Source organism: Rhincodon typus, chromosome 43, assembly GCF_021869965.1.
Source record: "Rhincodon typus isolate 14 chromosome 43, sRhiTyp1.1, whole genome shotgun sequence".
NCBI lineage: Eukaryota > Metazoa > Chordata > Chondrichthyes > Orectolobiformes > Rhincodontidae > Rhincodon > Rhincodon typus.
In genome coordinates, this window is record NC_063374.1 from 7193640 (window position 1) to 7217716 (window position 24077).

The 24077-nt window shown below is 42.4% G+C and overlaps 2 protein-coding genes across 2 annotated transcripts in view; one reads left to right on the top strand and one right to left on the bottom strand.

The window, feature by feature from the left end:
- The window catches only part of LOC109926459 (latent-transforming growth factor beta-binding protein 3-like), an 83029-nt gene extending 78419 nt beyond the window's left edge, over positions 1-4610 (top strand). The window contains exons 19-21 of the mRNA XM_048619625.1: positions 279-385; positions 1735-1854; positions 3863-4610. Coding sequence (XP_048475582.1) covers positions 279-385; positions 1735-1854; positions 3863-4014 — 379 coding nt within the window. The 3' untranslated portion in view covers positions 4015-4610. The remainder of the gene's footprint in view (positions 1-278; positions 386-1734; positions 1855-3862) is intronic.
- A 1983-nt stretch (positions 4611-6593) lies between these two features.
- LOC109923159 (breast cancer metastasis-suppressor 1 homolog) lies at positions 6594-22582 on the bottom strand. Its single transcript, XM_048619597.1, has 13 exons — positions 22288-22582; positions 22031-22091; positions 18567-18721; positions 17568-17658; positions 16972-17099; positions 16340-16419; positions 15678-15774; positions 15058-15150; positions 11204-11268; positions 9990-10029; positions 9765-9830; positions 8523-8649; positions 6594-7384 (listed from the first exon to the last, which is right to left on the bottom strand). The coding sequence occupies exons 3-13, from the start codon at positions 18715-18717 to the stop codon at positions 7267-7269; spliced, it is 1056 nt and encodes a 351-aa protein (XP_048475554.1). The 5' UTR covers positions 18718-18721; positions 22031-22091; positions 22288-22582; the 3' UTR covers positions 6594-7266.
- Positions 22583-24077: the final 1495 nt, after the last annotated feature.

Below are 24077 nucleotides of genomic sequence, written 5' to 3' on the forward strand. Positions count from 1 at the left end.
TTTTCCATTTTCAGGATTCCAGCATCCGCAGGATTAAGCTTTTGTAGTGGGGCTTGCAGGATGTTGGAGCACATGCTCACTGGCGCACAAAGTGACAACTGACCACGAGTAGGCTTCGGGGCTGTCCCTGCTACTCAGTCAGGCCCTGATCTAGTCAGTCACCTCCTGCCGACTTTCTGAAGTCAACGTCGATCCCATGCAATGGGGGAAGGTTTTCAGGGATTATCCAAGGGAAGGGGGTTCACTTCATTAACGCCAGCTTTGTCCTTTGCAGCCAGCTTCTCCCACCTGTGCAACATAACACGATGGGTTCCGAACGTGCGGCCAGGCCGAGGGGTGGATCAGAGGCAGAACGAACAGATGGACGTTTCACAGAGCAGCAACGGTGAGTCTCTGCCCCTCTGCAACCTCGCTAAGCCAACTTGCGTTGATATAGCGCCTTCACTGCAGCAAAACCTCTCATAGTGCCTCGCCAGACTTGCACAAACAAAATTTGAATCTGAGCTACGTGTAGGGATGAAGACTGCTGACCAAAGGTTTAGTCGAGGAGGTAGGTTTTAAGAAGGATCTTAAAAGAGGGTGAAGAGAGACAGAGAGGTTTCCCGAGGGTATTCTAAAGCGCGAGTACTTGAGCAGCTGAAGGCATGGCTACCAATGGTGCAGTGAAAGTTGGGGAAGCTCAAGAGGTCAGAATTAGGCGAGTGCGGAGATCTCAGGAAGTTGAGAGGCTGGAGGAAGTTAATTTCAAATTAAGTCTTATTACAGATCTGGCTGACCATGCATCACGACCCTTCAGTCATTCGATCTGTCCCATAATTAAATACTCCAATTTCAGCGAATGCTGCAGAGCTTCCACCAAATCAGCACCAGCTCTTTCCCTCCTCAATGATGCCCCAGTACTGTAAGTGGTTTTCAGTATTGACTAAATATCTCTCTGACTCCATGTGGGACTGAGCTGAGCAGACCAGTCAGGCCCAAGCTGTTGGGGTGACCAGTCCTGGGCAAGGTGCTGGTTGGCAGGGGAGCAGGCTGCTTGAGGCTGCAGGAAGTTGCTGAGTGGACGTCGATTTGCATCCAGAACATGGCCAAAGCTACCCAGAGCCTTAAAACAGCCCTCGGCCCTGTGAGCATTCATGGTGCCTCAATCCTCTGGTGGGTTTCTATCTGAGCGCAGCTCTATTTGGACCGAATTTCACATGGGGGATCTGGGCTCAGGGACTTGAGCTACCTTGGGAAATTCCCTTGATGCCCTTCCCATCAGCACAAAGAGGTTTCCTGCCGTAATCCCAAATGTGTGGGCATCCAAGGTCCAGATGTAGTAGCAGCAGCTACCAAAACTGGAGGTTAATGCTTCGACACACCAATGTGTGAGAACCCTCAGAGTGACTGTATGGCCGCACAGCTTAGGGACAATACTGGTTTCCTGAATGGGCTGCTGCTATATGCCTTGCCTTCGTATGCCATTGGGACATCAGCTGGAGTTCCACCTCCAAAGTTAACATAGGCCCATAACGGGATGCACTCTTGGCAGGAGTCCCTCATCCTTAGCGTCAGGAACCTGGGATGGAGAGTGATGCATGCGGATGCCTTCCTTTCCAAGGAAAACTTCCCTTGTAACGTTCAGTGACACCCTCCCCCAGCCCCTGATTCCCAGTGATTATCTGTGGTGCTAAAAGGTGTTCAGTCACAGCCATTGCTCTGCGGGGCTTCTCTGACTTATTTGCCTCTGTGCAGATAACAGTTCTGATGATGACTCCGACGAATGCTCCTGCCGACATGGAAGGTGTGTCCGGGGACGAAACAGGTGTGAATGTTATAAAGGCTTCCAGCTGGACAGCAGTGGGAAATGCAGAGGTGTGTATAACAGATACATAACAGCACTTGTGAAAATGAAGTTTGCTTGTTTTATCTAAATTTACAATGGACGTAGCATTTTTTTCAGAGTCAGGTATCAAATGAAATTATTAAAATACCTGAAAGGCGGTGGATACTAAGAATGCATAGTACACCATTCCATCAAACTAACCCAGGACAGGGATAGCAGTGTGAGATACATTTAGCAGGAGTTTTATTTTGCACGAATTAAGAGAAGTAGGTCACTTGGCCCGTTGACCCTACTGTGTCACTCAATAAGATCATGGCTGATCCGATTACACATTTCTGCCTAACCCCCTTTCACCCCTTTTGTTTATCAGTAATCTACCTCTACCTTAAAAATATTCATACATTCTGCTTACGTCACCTTTTTAAGGACGTGTGATTTCTAAACAGCAACCCTTAGTTCTCGCACAAGGTCCACACCCATCTTGTCAAAACCCTTCAGCATCTTATACGCTTCAATCAAATCACCTCCTGCTCCAAACTTGATGATTCAAGCCCAGCCTACTTTTTCCTTGTAAGACAACCTACCTATTCCAGATACTAGTCTAGTAAACGGCTGAACTGCTTCCAAAACATTTGCATTCTTTCTTAAATAAGGAGACCAATACTATGTTATAATACTCCCGATGTGGCCCCAGTAAAACTGAAGTATAACCTTCCTACTTTACTCAATTCTCCTCTCAACAGCCAGTAATTACTATTAGCTTTCCAATTGCTTGGCGTACCTGCAATCTTTGGCGATTCAAGCACTAGATTAATAACTGGAATGGGCAGGTTATCTCGTGAGAAAAGATTGAACAGACTAGATTTACAACCATCCAAGCTTAGGAGAGCAAAATTGATGTGGAGAGACGATAGGAGAAAGTAGAATCAGAGGGTCACCTGTTTAAGACAGAGATAAGAATCTTTGGAACACTCTTCCTCAAAAGCCAGCAGAGGCAGAATCTGAAAATATTTTTTAAGGCAGAGGTATACAGACACTTGGTAATCAAGGGGATGAGAGGTTAGTTGGTATATGCTACAGAATGGCAGAACTGATTTTGAAGAGCTGAATGGCCTACTCTTGTTCCTAATGCTTATGTTTGTGTGCCACAATAATGTTTCACAATTGCCAACTCCAGAAGAGGGTGCCCCAAAGCAAGATTAGATTAACACAGCCTGGACCCCATTTCACGTGGAATCCTTAAAGGCACTAGAGGGGTCTTTGGCTAGGATTCGATCCTGATTTTGAGCTGAAAGCCCAGAGTCACACCACAACTGCATCCCCCATGGCAGTGGTAATGGCCTAGTGGTATTTTGCTGGACCGTTAATCCAGAGACCCAGATAATGTTCTGGGGACCCCGGTTCAAATTCCGCCACGGCAGATGGTGGAATGTGAATTCAGCAGAAAAATCTGGAAGTAAGAATCTAATAATGCCCGTGAATCCATTGTCGATTCTTGGGAAAAATCCATCTGGTTCTCTAATGTCCTTAACTGGTCTGGCCTGCATGTGACTAAACCCACAATAACGTGGCTGATTCTTAACTGCCCTCTGGGTAATTAGGGATGGACAATAAATAAATGCTGGCCTAGCTATCGGCAGCCTCAAGCCTTGAATGAAATTTTAAAAACCCACACATATACACACCCTTTGCCGCAGTTGTTTAAATTCTGATCAGAATATAAACGGTTTCCTCTCCATCCAGTGGTGTTAATATTTTACGGGATTTAAAGCCATTGTTTTAGTTTCCCCATCACTAAATCACGTGTGGCAACCATTCAGTTGTATGCAAGAGCACTTCCACACTATTGGAATACTCAATAACTAAAGTCCTAGTAGACCATCAAAGGATGGTTTTCCACTCCATCTAATCCTGCACCATCAGGAAATATAGTTTTAAAAGATTATGGACTGGAGGGGAATTTATTCACCCACTGTTTATAGAGTACGGTTTGCAGTGTAGTCCCTGTCACTCACTTAATTGCTCTTTGGCTCCCAGATATCAATGAATGCCGTGAGATACATCGCAAACGGTTCCCGTGCAAGAATGCACGTTGCATAAATACCAATGGATCGTACCGGTGTACCTGCTACCAGGGTTTTGTGCCCACAAGGCGCCACAACATCTGCATACGCCGGAAGATGAGTTAGGCCGCAGTGCGGACAATGCATCAACGAAAGAAAGATTACCCTCGTCGTCCATATTTTGGCCTGCCAATCCTCAAAAGGAAATACTTATCAAACATTAACATTGAAAATACCTGTTTAATTTTTGGAAACACCTATTTAAATATTCTGAAAAAAAATGGGTAAGACACCTGATTTAACTGTTATCCCATCTCATACCTACAAGTTGGTGGAGTTTAATTGTCCAATTTGTCTTTTATATTGATTTGTGTTTTCTAAAAAAAAAGTGGGAAGATTTGACACACTCAATATGGCGGCTACTTTGAAAACACAGACACTATTGTCTATAGGATAAACCAAAGAACTGCTGGACCCTCATTGTGGCGACATGTATCTTTATCTCGAGGAGATTTAAACATGCAGGCACTCGTCAACAAGAAAGAGAATTTGTGACTGGCAACTTCAGTATGATGGCAGCAGGTGTAATTACATCAGCTGCCATATTGAGTGTACCAACAGCTATTGGAACATAGAGCTGGAGTGGGATCTGCCTGGAAGCCACCACTTCAGCCTGAACTGCGATGTAGATAATTAATAAAAGAAATGAACTTAACAGCCAACCAGTTGATATGCAGCTCTAAGGTACTTCCTGAATAAATTTTAACACGCAAAGTAGAAATTAATCTAGGTTTATTAGATTTGAGGGGTCTGGACAGAATAGAAGGGAAAAACAGTTTGCATTGGAGGTAGGATCAAGAACATGAGGGTACATATTTGAGGTGATTGGCTGAAGGAATATTGATGACAAAAAAATCTTTACATGCAATTAGGATCTGAAATACACTGCTTGAGTGGTGGAGGTTCAATTGAAGTCTTCAGGATAGAACTGAATAATTATTTGAAAAGGAAGGATATGCAGGGCTGTGGGAAGTGGCACTAGGTGAACTGAATTCTTTGGAAAACCAGCAGACATGTCATTGTGTGCTGTAACAATTGAGAGAATTGACAAAATAGCCAGTCATTTCATAATCAAAGCCAAGTTTCTTACTTCACGTGGCATTCAACCTGCCAAGTATATTGGCATTCACACAAAATTACCCCCAAAACTTACCAGCAACTTAGGATTCCATCTGCCCCGAGTTCAACTGTTCCCTACAGTGCCTGTGCTGTCTTGTAAGTCTATGGTCTAAAGCACAGTCAAGAGGAATACAGAGTTGGATATGGCAGAGAATATGGAATTATAACATCACACAAGGAGCTGCTGAAGGTGCACATGCATGCTCCATTAAGCCTACTCCAAAATTCTCTGGACGGTTTCAGGCACTATTTGACAAAGATACAACACAGCAGCAAAAGGCTATTTACACAGTGAAATAAGCAACAGCTTCAATGGGATCCATCGATAAAGAAGGTAACTGAAAAGGTGCAAAGGAGAAAGACCGGAAGCAAGAAAAGTTATTCACTCATCTGTCTTTTGTAATCTCCTGCCCGATAAAGGTAATAAAGGAAACCCAGTAATAGCATTCCCTTTCTAAGTTTATTTTAAAATACTTTAACACATCTTCTGCACTGGAAAGGATGGATTTGAAATTCCTACCGCCCCCTTTAGACTGGTCTTTATCTAGAAAGCAGAAAAAAAAGCTTCTCTCACCTAGTCTTTGTAATTTTTGGATCTGCAGATGCTATCACCCAGCCCTGTACCCAGCATCCCAGCAGGAGTCTGAGCCTTCAGGACCAAAACAAATTACTATCAATAGACAGAGTACAACTCCATGGTGCTTACCTAAATAACCAGTGGCAAAAATGTCAGAGAGTATGAACCATGTTGCTCAAAGTCCAAATAAATCCAAGCCATCCCCATTCTCCTTTCCTATACAGATGTGGATGGACCCAATTCCTTCCCAGTTACTCCCACTGTACACAATCCCAGTGGACTAAATCCCTTCTGTTTTAGGAGCAAAATACTGCAGATGCTGGAATCTGTACCAAAAACAAAAAAAGTTGCTAGAAATCACGACAGGTCAGGCAGCATCCATGGAGAGACAGTAGGCTAATGTTTTAAGTCGAGTTGATACCTCATCAGAATTAACAGTGCAGAGAGTCAACTAGTAGTTTCTGTGCTCCCAGGCTACAGCCTATGACCTCTGAATCCAGGTTATTGTGACCATCCTTATCTAAACACAACTTCCCCACCAGCAGAGAATTACAGCAGTTTTTGATGGAAAATTAATCTGCACCATGCCCTCTCCATGGTGCTGAATGTTACAGTACCAAGAGGATATGATTTCCTTTCTCCGAACTCCCATCATGAAGGTGCTGACAGCTTCAGGGATGCAGTGCCAGACCCTAGTCAATTCTTCACACGTGATCGGCTATGCATCTTTGCAGGCTATTCAACAGTGAGGGCACCACAGCCACATCTATTCTGCAGGGTGATCCCTGCACTTATTCAGGAGGAGTCACTGACTGAGACAGGGAACAGGAATACTCGGTGATTCTCCCATCCCTGGACTGGAGCATTGGAACAGCGTAGGGATCATTCTTGAGAGACTGTGCACTTCAAGAAAAGTAACTCAAACGAAATAAGAATTAAGAGCAGCCTATGTGTCAAATATTTATTTTAATAGATGTCTTATTTTTTAAAGCTTCAATAGATTTGAAATAAACATTTTATTCCACACGATCTCCATGGTTTAGTGCTTAGGACTCCAATTCAGAGTCGGTCCGGTTTTTAAAAAGTGCTGTACAATTGCAAGCAGTATCCACAGTTGAGCTCTGCCATGTAACTCAAATTCATAAAGCACCATTTGGATACAGGCTCTGACTAGTATCTTTAATTACTCTGCAGTTCATGCCATGCGCAGATTTGAATCTTAGTGCACAGTAGGTCACCAAAAGTAAAGAGAAAGTGCTAAAATATCCTCTTGGTTTCACCACTCACGAATTTTACGAGCAATCCGGAAAGGAGGCAGAGGGTGGGGGGTGGGGCAAGCTTCTGTTTAACTGGCCTCCCCAAAGCCAGCTGTTTTGCCAAACTTTGCTCCCTCTCGAAGCACAAGTGGGAATCTGATTTGTTCATGGTCTTTTAAACTTTGGCAATCATTTTGCCATACTCCATAATGAAGTTACACTGAGTTTTCTTGGTGCCAGTCTTCCATGTAAACCCTGGAGAGAAGGCTGCTTATCAAAAAATACTTTTCGTTTTATGTAAATCGATATATAACTTTTTTGCTAGAATAAGCTCTTCCTCGATGGTAGAGGTTTCTTGTCAAAAGGTCATGCCTTGTGGATAGAATATTTCCCTTTCTGAAGCTGGCTGACGTACAATTTGGTTTTGCTGCCATCTAACCTGCGGAGCCAAACCTCTCCCGTGCTGACAGCTGTAATTGTTGCACTAATGGGAGAAAAGAATTACATTTGTCAATAATATTATCAAACATGATGATCAGATCAGTTTAACAGGCTTTAAAATCTGTAGTTACTTAGGATTAAAATGCAATACCCAAAATATAGCCCAATCCCACTAGGGCAGAAGGTCCATTGATCAATTCAATCTAAAACCCAAACTGTCCTATCAGGTTTGGTTCATAGCAATCGTGAAGGCCTCTGTTTTAAGTGCCAACACATGGTGGGTTACAGCTCTACAAAAAAAAAAACAATCGAACCTCCAGAACCACAATGCACACAATGAGTGTTGACAGGTAATGCCACTGTGGAGAGCATCTCAGTCCACCCTTATCCTGTCCCTCATTCACATGAATCTTCTAGAGGCTGGTGGGTTGCATCCAACTGCAGTGCTTCAACTGTTAAGCTATTGAAACTGGGACTTTCAGACCCAGGAAACAGAAACACAGGGCATCTGGTTCACTTCAAGCCCCATCAACCTGTGCTGTAAACAATGCATGCAGAGCTGTATTCAATGGGCAGTGTTGATACAAAGACTCAGTCCTCTGAGCTGAAAGAGGTTTTATATTGACATACAGCAAATTCATCAAGCACCATTACTAAAAATAACATATTTGATTGCCAAAGACCTCTTGGTATCCCTCAGTGAAGCAGCTGGGAACTGCATTGCCAATGTGGAGACAAACCTTCAGTCAAGTTAGTTCATCTCCACGTGGTGACAGCTTAACCATTACAATTGCCATCAGTGGGCCCTGGGTTAGTGATGGATGAAATCAGGGGTACGGACAGGATCTCTCTCAGCTACCCCTCTACGTGGATATGTTTTCTGACAGTGTGCAGCTTCACACATGTAGAATTAAGCATCCTTATACAGGGTATTTCTGCAATGATGCGTGTTTCATTAACGCGAATTAGCTGTACCACAACTGATGAATAGTGGATGCTGTTTGGATAATGCGAACTTTCTACTGTACAGTACAGCGATTTCCTTATAACGCAATTTTCTATAGCGTGAGGTTGCACAAGAATGCAACTATCGAGTTATAGGAGAACTACCTGTATTCAATGTGAGGGTTGAGAAGAAAGTGAGAAAAACAAACAGATGTACAGAATGCAGGAGTGCTTACTGTGAGGGTGCTTCATCCTTTATCTCCAGTATGATGCTTTGCCCCTTGCTGTACCAGTCTCCCTCATAGAATAATCTTCCATCTTCACACTTAGCCAAGTACAAATGTTTCTCTTGTTTAGGTAGAGCTGTGGACAGAACAGACTTTAAATTCTTCTATTCTCCACCTCTCTTAATCTGTATTTCCTCCGATTCTTTCCTTCTTTTAATTTTTGCTACGGATTAACTTTGGTTACCAAGCAAAATGAGTGACAGCCAAAATCAATGCATTAGTAACCATTACAGCCTGTCTGGTTCATTGGCGATGGCTCTTCCCATTTGTTAACAGGATAGCATTTCGGAATCGGATCAGAAATTCCTTGGCACACTTTCTGTGTGCTTTTAAGATGTGAAAGATTCCTATTATAACTGACAGATTCCCAAAAACTCTACACTGAAAAGCAGTTTGTACTTACTGTGACACACAGAGAGCAGTATTGATAGGGAAAGACGACTCCTCTGTTTTTTGGACATTAGGTAGAGACTGGGTCTCATTCAACTTTGATCCCTAATATACAGTAAGTTTGTGCTAACATGGGGGTTGCCCATTGCAATGGCAGCATTGCAAAATGGACGCCGGATTATCGGCGTGGTGGAAAATTAGGAAAATAATCTGTCCTTAATTCAACATGACACTGCCAATCTTAAAGAGATACTTGACAAGGAAAAGGAAATCAGGTCAGACAGGGCAGGCCAGCCAAGTTTCACAACAGTGTTTTTAATTAAAGGGAGAAAGGAATTGTGGAATAAATTCACAGGGAAGGACACGAGGACAGTGAAGACAGTTTAAATGGGATCAAGAAAGCAACAAAATTGTTTCTGGACTGTGTTATTACAACTTGCAAGAAGGAACGTGACTACCTCATCTGAAGAATGTCACAAGAGTGTCACATCCAATTCTGAACTCTACACAAATAGACAAAACCAAGGGTAACTGGACTGAAAGGGTCCTGGGACAAACTAAGAATGTAGGGCTGGGCCTTGCAATGAGGAATTAAGTAGGGCAGGGTCAATCCACTCAAAGGTACAGACATGAGAGACTTCTGCCCTACTGTTCGTGAATGCTTAAGTTGGACTACCTTGAGACTCTGAAAAACAAAACGTTGGAAGAGAGGGAAGAGGCAGGCTGAAGAGCAAGTACAACGAGTACAAGAAAGAGGAGACAGAAAGCATATGCAAGGTGGAGATTGAGAAAAAAGCCCACCTGTGTCATTTATCACTTGAGATGAGGCCTTTGCCTTCTTACCGTGGGCTGCTTCAGTGTTTGTACCTGGAGAGCAAAACAGCTGAGTGAGATTTATGTGTAGTCACCTTTCCTCTACAACTTGTAGAAGCTTGGACTTTCCCAATTTCAAAGTCCCTGATATTGAGTTCTGTGAAGGACTAACTGCACAGACTTTCCAAGGCCCAATGAAACTGCTTCACTTACCATCTGATTTTCTCTTTTGCTGGGCCACAACTGCTTTTGCCTAAAAGAAGAGGAGATTCATTATGTACCTGCCACATCATTCTACTCAATGCACAACCTCAACTGCTTCTACCATCAACATCAAGACATGGGCCTACCCACAATCAAAAATGCCCTCCAACTAGAGAAATGCAGTTGGCAATGCACAAGTAAATTGACTCCATGACAGTATCTTTTTCGGTTGTCTGGCTGGGCACAAGAGAAAAAAGAAGGATACAATGGTGACACGGAGTTTCTGGAATTCATCAGGGCAGTAAAAGTTCCTAATAAACCTAAAAAGCCTCAAAATTAGGGCTACAACTTCTGCTACATTGCAATTTCAGCTCACTTGGTCACGTGCTTCACAACTGTGAACCCCACACCCACCTGAAGAGGGCACAGGTGTTCACAGTAAGCTTTTTTGCTGGTTCTGCACAACATCCTGTGGCAGGATGGCAAACTCAGCATCTCTGCACATGTAGAAAAAGCATCACTGAGATAACTGATCAGGAACTGCAATGGGACTGGAGTGGAATCCAAAATGTCCCAGTTCCTCTCAACACCATCCAAGAATATACACATTTCATGATCCTGCAGCAGTTGCTGGAAATCTATTCGAATTATCACAGGCAGGGCAGAATCAAATTTATAACAGGCGTTACAGCAAGGGAGACTCCTCATCAGTGGAACAGTCTTGTAAAACCCACCTCACCCAGTGATTCTGTATATTCTCCCGCACTGCTGAACTACACCACACGCCCTCCAAACCAAGACAGACCCTGGTCCTGCCCACTTAACGCATAAATCGCACAGAACTCTTCAAGACCTGGGCTGGAACAGAGAATGTGAAGATTTAGGAGCGCAGAGGGCGAGGAACTAGAGAGGGATGGGAAAGTGAGGACATCAAAACTTGGTAATCACAGAATGGATGGGGAGTGGAGAACGAGCATGGGTAAGTTGTCAGGGAGAGTGCAGCAAAACAGGAGCATGAAGAGAATAAGTACAGATTATAAAGCTGCTGGGGATAACTAGGAAAACGTGAAATAACAGAAGTCCAGGCAATTAAAAGCGTAACAGAAAAGGAAACATGCACAAGGAAATGGGAACAACTGCACAGAAAGGGAATTGAGTGGACGGGGAGCCAAGGTATTGCAGACAGTTGACAAAAAAGTATAGTGATCCACAGCACAGTTTACCTTTTTAATTGCAGCCCAGTCCTCCAAGATATCAATGTCTCGCAACATGTAGACAATGTACGGCCGTGCAACAATGTTAAGAAATTAAGACCAGATAGTATTAACCATTTAATGCTTAAGCTACTTACAATTCCCATTCCATCCCTTATCACGTTCAGAAAAAGGGGAATAGTTGTCCAGTTAAAGGGACGTAATTGTCCCTCAAGAACACCAGCTACAGGGTCATTTTTACAGCAGCCTTGCCTCTCAGAAACACCTTAAAACTGCTCTTATGCAAGAAACAGATGTACAGTGACAGTTGTTGTGCCATCCTACTATCGGTATTCTGATGAATAATCTAGTTACGGAAGGGGGATCAAGCATTTTGGAGGGAGATCAATAGTCTTCACCTTGATACTGGACCAACAGAAGTAAGGAACAAACCACAGTGAAAAGAATGGAAGGCATCAGCTGGAATAAACATTAAAGAACTCAACAATTCTAGCAGCATAAGTAGCTGATTGTCTGTTAGCTTCAACTTGAATCTGCTGGGAAACGTTTGCCTTCTAAAGTACCAGGCATCAGTTAACTGTTTAAAAAACTAAAAATTTTTGACTACACTGCCACTACGGAGCTGCAACATCACATTCACTTAAGAAAGCAACAGAGTTTAACACCTCAGCTGAAATGTGGTACAACCAAAAGTGCAGTGCTCCCTCAGTACTGTCCTGGAGCGAGATCTGAATCTTCCCCCTTCTGATACAGCAATATAAATGCTACCACTATACCATGGCTAACATCTGAAACATATAAACATACTGGCCTGTCAGTTTTTAGTATCACGATGGACAGGGACAGCTTTGTTAGATGTATAGAAAGCAGGAAGCCAAAGAACATAGACCTCTTAGAGAATGAAGATAGAGAAATAATAATGGGGAACCAGGAAATGGCAGAGGAATTGAATAACACTTCACGTCAGTATTTACAGAAGACACTAGTAGCATTCCAAAATTACTAACTAATCAAAGGAAATAAATAAAATAACTATCACTCGTGTGTGAAGGAAGCTAGTACTTTTAGAAACTTCTAAACCCATAACCACTTCCAACTAGAAGGACAAGAGCGGCAGAATACAGGGACACTACCCTTTGCAAGTTCTCTTCCAAGTTATTCACCACACTGACTTAGAAACATACCGTCATCCCTCAGTGTCACTAGGTGAAAATCCTGAAATTCCTTCTGTGATGGCAATGTGGTCTACCTAGAGCATATGGACTGCAGCAGGTCAAGGAGGCAGTTCACCACTATCTTCTCAAGAACTTCTAGGGATGGGCAATAAATGCTGGTTCAGCCAGCGATGTCCATGTAAACCAAACAAAAAAGGAGCTAAAGATTGCCAAGTTCCCCGGACCTGATGGGCTGTATCTCGGATACTACAGGAAATAGCTATAGAGATAATGAATGCACTGGTGGTAATTTTCCAGGAATCCTTAGATTCTAAAAAAGTTCCAGAGGATTGGAAAACTAACACTTTTATTTAACAAGGGGAAACAAAAATAAACAGGTAACAACATGCCAGTTAGCTTAACATCTGACACTGGAAAACCATTAAAGAGTCTATTATAAAAGATGAAATAGGTGAAAATTTAAAAGTGCATAATATAATCAAACAGAATCAGCATAGCTTTATGAAGGGGAAATCATGCCTGACAAATTTACTACAAATCTCTGAGGAGGTAAAGGGGGAAGCAGTGGATGTAAATAGCATTTCATAGAGTACCAGCCATTGGTTACTTCCTAAGGCAAGAGCCCATGCTGTGGATGGAAGTATGTTAGCATGAATAGAGGACTGGCTAACTAACTGGGAGAGTCAGGATAAGCGGGGTATTTTTTGGATGGCAACCTGTAACTGGTGGAACACCAGAGATATCAGTGCTAGGGCGACAATTATTTAAAATATATATTAACAACATGGATGATGAAAGTGAATGTACTAATGAAGAAGTTTGCAGATAATCAGAAAATAGTTGGGAAGGTAAGTGATTAGGATGATAGAAAGTCAAAAATCACACGAGACCAGGTTATAGTCCAACAGGTTTATTTGAAAACACAAAGTTTTCAGAGCTCTGCTCCTTCCTTGGGTGTAGTGTGGAAAAGGAGGTATACCGACACAGAATTTATAAGCAGAAAGGTAACAACCCTAAAAATGGTTCACTGACCATAGAAGACGCAGGTTTCCATTGATTAAAATGCACATCTCAGAATTTCTTTCAAGTCATTACCCCGAGATAATTAAAGAAATTCTGGGATTTGCATTTTAATCAATAGAAACCCAAGTCTCCTTTCTAACCGATTAAAGATTCAACACGAGGCGATTAGCAAACCATTTTTAGGGTTGTTACCTTTCCGCTTATAAAATCTGTGTCAGTATACCTCCTCTTCCACACTACACCCGAGGAAGGAGTAGAGCTCCGAAAACTGGTGTTTTCAAATAAACCTGTTGGACTATAACCTGGTGTTGTGAGATTTTTGACCTTGTACACACCAGTCCAAACACCAGCACCTCCACATGATGATACAAAGAGTTTGCAGTGGGATAGAGACAAGGTTAAGCGAGAGGGCAAAAACTTGACAGGTGGAATGTGGGAAAATTTGAGGTTATGCACTTTGGCAGGAAGAACAGGAGAGCTGGATATTATTTAACTGGAAAAAGATGCAGAAAGCAACAGAACAGACGAATTTGGGAGTCCTGGTTCATGGATCATAAAAGGCTAGCATCCAAGTTCAGCAGTAATAAGGAAGACAAATGGAACATTGAAATAATGGCCAAAGGGTATGGAGTATAAAAGTATATAAGGCACTAATCAGACCACAGCTGGAATAATGTGAACAGCTCTGGATCCCTTATCTGGGGAAAGATGTGCTGACATTCGAGGCAGTCCAGAGAAAGTTCACTAGACTGATACCTGATATGGAGGAAGTGTGTTACGAGGAGGGGTTGAGTAAGTTAAGCCTGTATTCATCGGAATACAGAAGAATGAGAGGCAACCTTTTTGAAATATGCAAGATTCTTAAGGGATTTGACCAGGTAGTTGCAGAAAGGCTGTTACCCCTTGTGGGAGACTCAACAACCAGAAGACATAATCCAGAATAAGGGCTCACACATTTAAGTCAGATGAGGAGGAATCTCTCAGAAGGTAGTGAATCTGTGGAATTCTTTACTCTGGAGGGCTGTTAAGGCTGTGTTGTTAAGTATATTCAAGGCTGAGATAGACAGATTTTTAATCAGTAAAGGAATCAAAGGTTATGGCCTACTTCTGTTCATAGTCTTACAATCTTAAGCATGGTTAAATTTCCCAATCCTAGGCACATATGGGTACCTCTAATACCAAGCTAGCCAATGATTAATCTATCCTCACTGTCCAAATGCAACGGTAATACTTTACAGGTGTTGGTACAGAGCTGAGCCTTCCTCTGAAGCATCTCCTCTGCATATCTGAATCAGGCATTAAACCCATATTCAATCATGTTCAAACGCAATCGCAGCAGTTTGGTGAGAATTCAAAACTCCTACATACTTTGCTGCACCTTCTCTGCGTACCTTACTAATTACTACTTCTTTCTATGTTTATCTAGCTTCCCTTCAAAGGCACTGTGGTATTTGCCTCAACCACACCTTGTATTATCAAGATTCACAGGGAGGGTAGGTCACAAGAGGGAATAATACCTTTCCCCTGAACCTATAACCATATTCATTACCAGGAAGGTTCTGGCGCAGCCATCATACATGACAAAACGATCCTTATGTAGCAGTGTGCTGTAATCAAACAATACGCATTAAAATAGAGTGTATTATCGGTGGCATGAAAGGATATCAGACACAGTCGCTGCCTTCTTCTTCTTTTCTGGTTTAAAGGTGTCACATTTCTTCTTGTTCCGTTTCCCGCGGACCTCCTCATTCCACCACTCTGACAAAAAAGAAAATTATTAAACTGAATGCAATTATCTGAATCAGTTCAGTGTGTTCAAAAGGGAAGTGCTGAAGGCAGCAGCCATTCAACCCATTTCACTCATTTGTCATGAAACCTACAGCCCTACCAGCTGGTAAGTGTCCCTTTTAGTTCTGGATTTTAACCTCGACTTAGTATCAGTTTCTAACAGTGCTGCATTAATATGTCAAAAATCTGTACATTTGCAATTCTACCCCAAAGTTCGAGTTGAACCAGTGGTGACTCAGGAACACCCTTTCTGATAGCATTTTAGTTAATTCCACAAGATTAGCTCTAATTCACCTGTTTCGAGGTTGAAGTGACAAGGTTTCTCCCACCTTACAGAGAACTCAGTCCCTAGGGTTCAGCCTCACAACCTTGTCTGCTTCTCACCTGGGCGAGGTACCAGAGGGTGATCACTGGAATCCATACTCCAACAACTACCAACATGTTCAGGATATCAGAAGAAATTTGTGTAGAATAGGAACAGGCTGTGGAACACTGACCAGAGGTTATGTCTATACTCTGCTTGTCCTCTTCCAATCGCTGAATTCGCTCCAACAACTCATTCCGCATGTTATCGAACAGCAGCAGCTTCTCACTCTGGACCCATGATCAAAACAGAACAGGCAGAAATTAGCTTTTAAGAAGCAAATTGCGTGCAAACAACCTCCTAATGTATCTGTTTACAAAAATTTGAATGTATGCCTCAAATGAACAAATCCATTATATAAAGCATGTTCTATGGATGGTCCACATCGCATGTGAACACATGCAGGTGACAGATGATTCAATGAGCCGACCTTGGGCATTGATGGATGACTGAATCTTTTCTGGGTCTGTCCTTTCTCCACGTTCATGTACATTGATTCAATGGCCCTGACCCATTGTGCTTCTCTAAAGCACTTTTCTAATGTTCCCTGATGTTTAAGGAATGACAAAAATGAGAAACAAAGTGGTTATGTACCAGAAGGTAGTGTGCACTTGCACAACTGTTTCCCAGCAAGGAGAATTGGAGAGTGGAAACTATCAAAGCTATTCTCAGCTATGCCTGAGATTTCTGACGAGTTTGACAAACCACTCCCGTGAACACAACAGAACAAGACAAAATTAAAATAAAATGTAAGAGGATACAATTTCGTTGTCTCATTTTCCCCACTGTCCTTACCTCCAGATGTTGTCGGGCTCCCTGCAGTTCACACTCGTACCTGTTTCTGATTACTTCCAAACACAAATCTTTATATACTCCTGTCAGATGCAGAATTGGGACAAGATCAAACTTTCCAATGAGCAATGTATTTAGCTTGCACAATAACATCAAATCAGTCTTTGACATAGCCATCCTCAGGGCACACCATCCAGCCCTGCCCACTCTTCAACAGCAGCATTTCACCTGATATAAATGTCACCACATGCTGCAAAGCTTCCAGCCCACACTATGTACTCCACTCTAAGGAGTTGTGATTTTTGGGCCTTGCTTTAGAATAGGCAGAATTCGGGGCACAGTGGAAATCAGTTTGATACTTACGCTATCCTTTAGTATACTTTTATCCCTTGCACCTCTCCCAAACACAATCTTTCCACATATCTATACATTAGAAATACAAACTTCCTGTTATCACAAATGATGGTCACAATCTGTCTGTCTGTCTGTCACTCACACGACTCCATAGATATTAAAATGAATATTTGTTAACTAAACATAGTCTTAAAATGCCCTCCCTCTCCCACAGGAGTACAGCACACAACTGCCACCTCCCATGTTCAACAGCTTGGAGATGTCAGTGATGCAAACATTACCTGCTACCTCCGTTCTGATTTTCATGTTCTTCTGCAGGACAGCCAGGGGCTCCAAGTACTCAGTTGCTTTCCCTGCGATCACCTCATCCAGTTTGGCTTCAACCTGACTCAATCTCTCTTTGTACAGTCTGCAAAAGAGAAGCTGCCAGTTTTATCCTCCATTCTCTATATACGTTCTTAGAGTAAATCCTCTGCCCAAATTTTCAAACTGTAGCAAGTATCTCTCTGCTGGTTTTCACCCTGCTTTCCTAAAGATGCTGACTCTTGGTGGGGTGTGAGTTCTACCTTCCAATACCCCAGCCAAATGGCCTACTTCGCATGGGAACTTAGATAGATAGCGCTGGCTGGCTATTCAATGGTGGGCAGCATCAGAGCCCAGTCTGACCTTGTCCACACCCAATATCTAAAGGGGTTTTCCACTCTTAAATCGTGATCCAGTGACTGCTGCACATATGTGTTTGCACCCTTGCCTCACAAGAATGGTCCTGCGGGCAATGAGCAAGACAGCATTGTGAAGCCTATGCTTAGTAGGAAGCAGCGCCTTCAGGAGAGGAGAATACCAGAAGAGATATATTCAAAAGAAGCTATCAGCATACTGTTCTTTCAGATCCGTGAACTGCTTCTCCAAATCTGACATTTCATCCAGACACTCAGTGCGGCGCCGCTCACAGTCCTCATCGTCCATTTCTGGAAAAAGGAACATGCACATGGTCAGATCAATCCAAATAACTCTCGATAAAAGTCCCATATTTGTTTAATTTTATCACCTTACTGAAATCACGGAATTCACAGTACAGATGTAGGCCTTACAACCCGATCAAGCTATTTCAGTGCTCATTATCCATGCCAGTCTCTCCTGCCTCACTTCATCACACCCTATCAGGCACATCTTTTTATCCCTTTCTCCTTCATATAGCTATCTAGCTTCTCAAAGTCTCAACATATTTCATGAAATTAATTAATGTAGTTACTGTTACATTTACATAAATTGTGAGCCAGCAGTTATTCTGTTTTGAATGGATTTGGTCAAGGGAGCAAGAGATCTTTAATATCAGCAAAACAGGGACGTGGTTTAACATCTCATTAATTAAAGTACAGCATTCCCTCAGCATGGCATTGGAATGTCAGCACAGATTTGTTCATCCCCTGGAGTGGGGCTCAAACACAATGTTCTGTGTATGAGAGGAGTGTGAAAGAAAAAAGCTGGCACACAATTCCATCGGTAGGAAAGGTGCTCATTTACATTCCACAAGGGTCTCTGGAGCCTGGTTATAGTGCCCATTTTGATATCCTTTGGTGATAGCTCACAACTCAAATTATCGTTTTATCTTTAAACATCCACTACTGACCATCCAATTCCCTTACTCTAAACTGCTTCATTAATGCCTTAAGTTCTCTGGAATTTGAACCTTTCACCAATGAGTGAAATTAAAAGAAAAACATACAGATGAATGCAGAATTTGTGCAACCTCAAGCGATAATAGTTTTGATTATTCACAATTCTTAGTAAAATTCCAAATCTTAAATATCGTGTGTCCACACAGGTTCCAGCAAAGGTACTTAAAAAGTAGTTGAAGTCAGATTTCTTTGCCAACCTGAGCTGTCTTCACCCTCCTCCTCAGATGCAGAAGTACTGCCACTCTCCTCATCTGAGCTCTCCTCATTCTCTGGAGAATCCTGCTCCATTTCCTCATCAGCCTTCTCCTCTTCCTTTTCTTTGTCTTTCTGCGGCTGCTGCCCAGGCATTGTCCTTCAAAGTAAAGTGCAATTATCATTGCGAGGCCACATGATAAAATCAGTACATTTGTATCCCTGCATTAGATATAGAAACAAGCATACTATAATAATATATAATGGCAGTCAATAGCCACCTACACTGCACCCAGTGTTATACAGTGACAGACCTGTTCCCACCTGCATTGAACCCAATGATGATATGGTGCTGGTGTGTAGAAGTCTATCACTATAACTTCCCAATCCAGTTACACAGGACAGGTCCATGCCCATCAGCACTGCACCCTCCAATCAGTGGAGCAAACCTGCACTCACCAGCACTGCTTCCTCCAGGTCACACTGGGATAGAAATGTACCCACAATACAAGAGACCTACATCTGTTATATAAAAAAGACCTATACCCAACGTGATGGAAGTTCAAAATTTTATGATTATTAGGTTCTTAAGTGGAGGAAAGTGGATTTTAGTTTTCAATTCTGCGAAGATCTAACTTTTCTGAAAAGGTCAACATAGGTCCACACATAAGGTAAAGAACTTTACTCACCAGCACTATGGTCATGCCCTCATGATACAGAGACAGACTAGTATTTACCAGGAATATGATCCCCATCACACTGGAACAAGCCTGCACTCACCACAAATGTGATCCTGTCGTACAAGGAGAGACCTGCACCATCAGCACCAATACCATTGGACAGGAACAGACCTGCACTCATCAACATTGTGACCCCATAATGCAGTGACAGAACTGTATTCACCAGCACTATGTACCCCATCATACAACAACAGCCCTGTAATCGTGAGCACCATGACTTCTGCCCTGCAGGAACAGGCCTGTATCCACCAGCACCATAACCAGTGCTGTATAGGGACAAACTTGTGCTCACCAGTGATTTGATTCCCAGTCATACAAGAATGAATCTGCACCCAGTAGCACCATACCCGTTATACGGAGCAGAAGTCCACCAATATTCTACACCAGTTACACAGAATGGACCTATAAGCACTTGTGCAGTACCCCAGTTATACAAAACAGACCTGTGCTCACTAATACTGCATCTTAAGGTCACACAATGTGAGAGAACGGTCTTTGTGGCGCAGTGGTAGTGCCTCTACCTCTGGCTAAAGGTTCAGGTTCAAGTCCCAGTCCCAACTGCCCCAGAGATGTGTCATAACATGTCCAAACAAGTAATTAAAATAACTACACAGTGACCATCTGAGGCCCACAGTACGATTATACAGTAACAGACCTGTATTCGCCAGTTTTGGTATCTTAATTTTGCAATGAATTGAAATACTTCCACACAAAGAATTTAGAAGCATACTACTTCAGACCTGCACAAGTTCATTATTTCTTTGTTCTTTTGTGAGATGTCGGCATCATTTATAGGGTTAGCATTTGTTGTCCTTCCCTATTTATCTTTTAACAGATAGCTCGTTAGGCCATTTCAGAGGGTCATTAGGAGTCAATCACATTGCTGTAGGCCGCAAGTAGGTCAGATTGGTTAAGGATGGTAGATTTCCCTCCTTGAACAACATTAGGGGATCAGGTAGTTTTTTGTGACAATTGTTTGTTGTTTCATTATCACTATCAATGCCTTAATGTGATTTGAACCCACATCCGTAGAACATTACCCTGGACCTCCAATTTACTGGTCCAGTGACATTAATATTACACCACCCTACCTCTAGTTATAAATGTTACAAGTGCACTGCTATGAATTAATAGCGTCTGATTACAAATCTCTGCCCCAACAGCAGGCACAATGTGAAGACTGTCCTTTACAGCTTGGGTATGTATTCTTTACCCGAGCATCATTACAGAACATTGAAATCCTGGCACAACTTCAATATTGTCACAGGTCAGAACTCAGTTTAAAAGCAATATTAACCATAAAACTGCAACATGATTTTGTTTGACAAAAAGAAAGATGTTCTCAATTTAAATTAACATCAAAGTTTTTTAAAAGTTAATAAATTAAATTAAATTAGTATATCCCAGTTAAATTAAGAATAGAAATGGATTTAAAATTAAATGGCTTAAATTGAAGATCCCAATCGGAGGAAGGATCAGGAACAGATTTAAGATAACTAACAAAAAATGAAATGGTGACAGAAGGAGAAACTTCACACAGCGAATGGTTAAGAATTTGGACTACGCTGCCTGAATGTGTAGTGGAGGTAGGTTTATTTGATGCAATCAAGAGAGAATTTGATTATTAACCAAAAAGGAAGAACTTACAAGCTATGGGGAGAAGGTAGAGGAGTAGCACTAGGTGAATTGTTCTTAGAGACCCTGCGCACATACAATGGGCTAAATTGTCTCCTTTAAGAATAGAGTTAAAAATCTTGTAATAAATTTAAAATCAAACTACTTTAAAAAAACTGGAATTTTAGATGGGCATGGGTAAATTAATTTCAAATGCCTATCTTGCATTATAAAAGTGCCTTAGAATCATACATCACGGAAACATCAAACTTTCCGATTCATGTACCTATGAAACACTTTAGGATGACCTGAGGTGATACAGGAATACAAGCCTTGCTTTTTTAATATGGTTTAAAAGGAAAAATTTTGAAAACTGTGAATGCACATTTCAAACAAAGTTCATTAAGAAATTAAATATTTTACAATTATACCAGAATGGAGGAATTATACCCATCAGGAAATGAGGAGGAAGCCTGAGGGGCAGCCTAAATGTTTAAACATGGGTATGGTCCTGATGGGCTGAATGGCCTGAAGCCCTACTGCAAACCCATCAATTCTTAATAATCTGAAGCAAGACTTTTAAGAATTGAAAAGAAATTTGCAAATATACACAAATTGCAGAGAGGAAGTTCAAATACTGTCATCTTAAAGTACGTGACTTTTCTAAATGTAAAAAAAGTGTGCAAAATCAAACGCAAACGTTTTAAAAGTTTAAAAACAAAGTTTAACAACACCAAGTGAACTTCTAAACGCAGGCAAATTCTGAAAAAGAAAACATCCATTAAGTAAACACGCAAAACATTTCCAAGTTAACAAAAAAAAAACTCATGGCAAAAATAAACCGATGCTTTAAGTTCGAGGCGCAATGATTCAGAATTTAACGTTAAGAAAAAGTACAAGGAATGGCAATTCCGGATTTTAAAAACAAACCGAAAAAACTTTTTTTAAAAATTGGCATAGATGCATGTGCACCAAAACAGGATAAACGAGACACGGGTAAGCAGAGAAACGAAAATGGGGGATACCAGTTGATAAACAGGATTTCAAAACTTACATACAGTATTTTTTGAAGGAAAAATATTAAATCTAATTTGAAAGTGAAAGGAGAGACTCACCGCTCCGAGCCCGCTCCGCGCCAGGCTCCTCAAAGGGTCCAGTTTCTAACCAGGGAAAGGGCTAAAAGTGGTGAAGAGAAAATGTAAAAAGAATGTTTTCTTTTGACAGTGGTCTGGCCCTATAGAAGTGTTTTATTTTAAAATCTGCGATTAATTTTGTTTTGAAATAAAACGGCCGGGGACAGCCTCGCTTTAAGAGTAACGGTCACTGGGCTCTGGAAGGTTCCAGGAGGTTGTTGGCTCGCGGTCGCGGGTACCTGGCCGCCAGTCGCCAAGTGGCGTTCGGAGGCATAGGGTGGTGCGCAGCCTTGGGGCTGTTTACTTGCAAGTTTTTAAGTGTTTATTTCATCTAATTTCACGATTTTTGCTCTTGGGAACTTTGGGGAGGGAAAGGAAAGGAAAGGAAGGGGGCGGTAGAGGAAAGGCTTAGTTTCTTTCTCTCCGGGAGCTTTGCAGGAACTTTCAGAACGGGAAATGCGTTGACCGATGAGGGGCCGATCGATCGACCAAGATTGATTGATGGACGGTCGTCCCGGCCAATTGGAGTGCCGTAATCAGGTAAGGAGGCGGGCCGTCCTTGCCCGGCTCTTATTTCAATGGTCAATGGGGTGGGGGGGGCGGGGGTGAGAGGATGAGGCGGGGCTTCGGCAGGCGACGGCTCAAGATGAGATGCTTTTGGCCTCTCGCTCTCCTCGCCTTGAAGCTGCTGCCACCTACAGGGGAGGCTGGCTGCTTGGGAGGACTGCAGCCTTGGACTCTTCAAAATCCGAACAGTGTGGAAGCGGGTGGGAGCGAGTTGCTGGAACCTGTACTGAAAACAAAAGTAAAAACCAAAAGAACTGCGGATGCTGTAAATCAGGAACAAAAACAAAGTTGCTGGAAAAGCTCAGCAGGTCTGGCAGCATCTGTGAAGGAGAAAACAGAGTTAACTCAGAGTTCTGAGGAAGGGTCACCGGACCCGAAACATTAACTCTGATTTCTCCTTCACAGATGCTGCCAGACCTGCTGAGCTTTTCCTGAAAACAAAAGTGTTGGAGATCACAGCGGGTCAGGCAGCATCTGTGGAGAGAAAGCAAGCTAACGTTTCGGGACTAGATGAGTCTTCATCAGCTCTGATGCTGCCTGACCACTGTGAACTCCAGAACTTTTTTGTTTTCAGTGTGGAAACAGGCCATCGAGTACACACACCAACGCTACAAGAGCATCCCACCCAGACACTCCCCCCACTCACCCTATCCCTGTAACCCTGTATTTCCCATGGCTAACCCACCTAGCCTGCATACCCCTGGAGACTATGTGCAATTTAGCATGGCAAATCGACCCTAACCTGCGCATCTTGGGACTGAGGGAGGAAACCGGAGCACCCGGAGCAAACCCTCACAGACACGAAGAGAAGGTGCAAACTCCACACAGCCAGTTGCCCAAGGGTAGAATCAAACCCGGGTCCCCGCCGCTGTGAGGCAGCAGTGCCTCTGAGTTGCCCGATTCGGTGATTCTGTAAGAAGACACCACACTTCCGGAATGACATAATGGGCCGAATGATACCTTGACTTTTATCAGCACAGATTACAAAATTAGGTCTAAAATTTTTTCCACAGACTTAGGTTAGGGGACAATCTGATCAAAGTCTTAAAGATATTAAATAAAAACCGAAAGAACTGCAGATGCTGGAAATCAAAAACAAAAACAGAAATTGCTGGAGAAAGTTTGGTTTCTCTCAACAGATGCTGCCAGACCTACTCAGCCCTTCCAGTAATTTCTGTTTTTCTTTCTTAACGATATTACTGGAGAAACTCAGCAGGTTCTGGCAACATCTGTGGAGAGAAAACAGAGTTAACCTTAAGAGTCCATTGGCCTAGAAACTTCAACTCTGTTTTTTGTCCTCAGATGCTGCCAGACCTGCTATATTTCTCCAGCAATTTCTGTTTTTGTTTTGTTTCAGATCTCCAGCACCCAGCATACTTTGTTTTATTTTGAAACATAATCACTGTTGTGATAGTAGGCAATTTGTGCGCAGCAAGCTGCTGCAAACAGGAATATGAATAAT

Excerpts from the sequence above, each read along its gene's own strand:
- LOC109923159 (XM_048619597.1), bottom strand. The coding sequence starts at position 18,717 with ATGCCTGGGCAGCAGCCGCAGAAAGACAAAGAAAAGGAAGAGGAGAAG. Across the intron at positions 11,269-15,057 it reads GAAGGCAGCGACTGTGTCTG|GGCCGTACATTGTCTACATG; the intron begins ATATCCTTTCAT and ends ACATTGTTGCAC. Across the intron at positions 9,831-9,989 it reads GCAAAAGAGAAAATCAGATG|GTACAAACACTGAAGCAGCC; the intron begins GTAAGTGAAGCA and ends TTTGCTCTCCAG.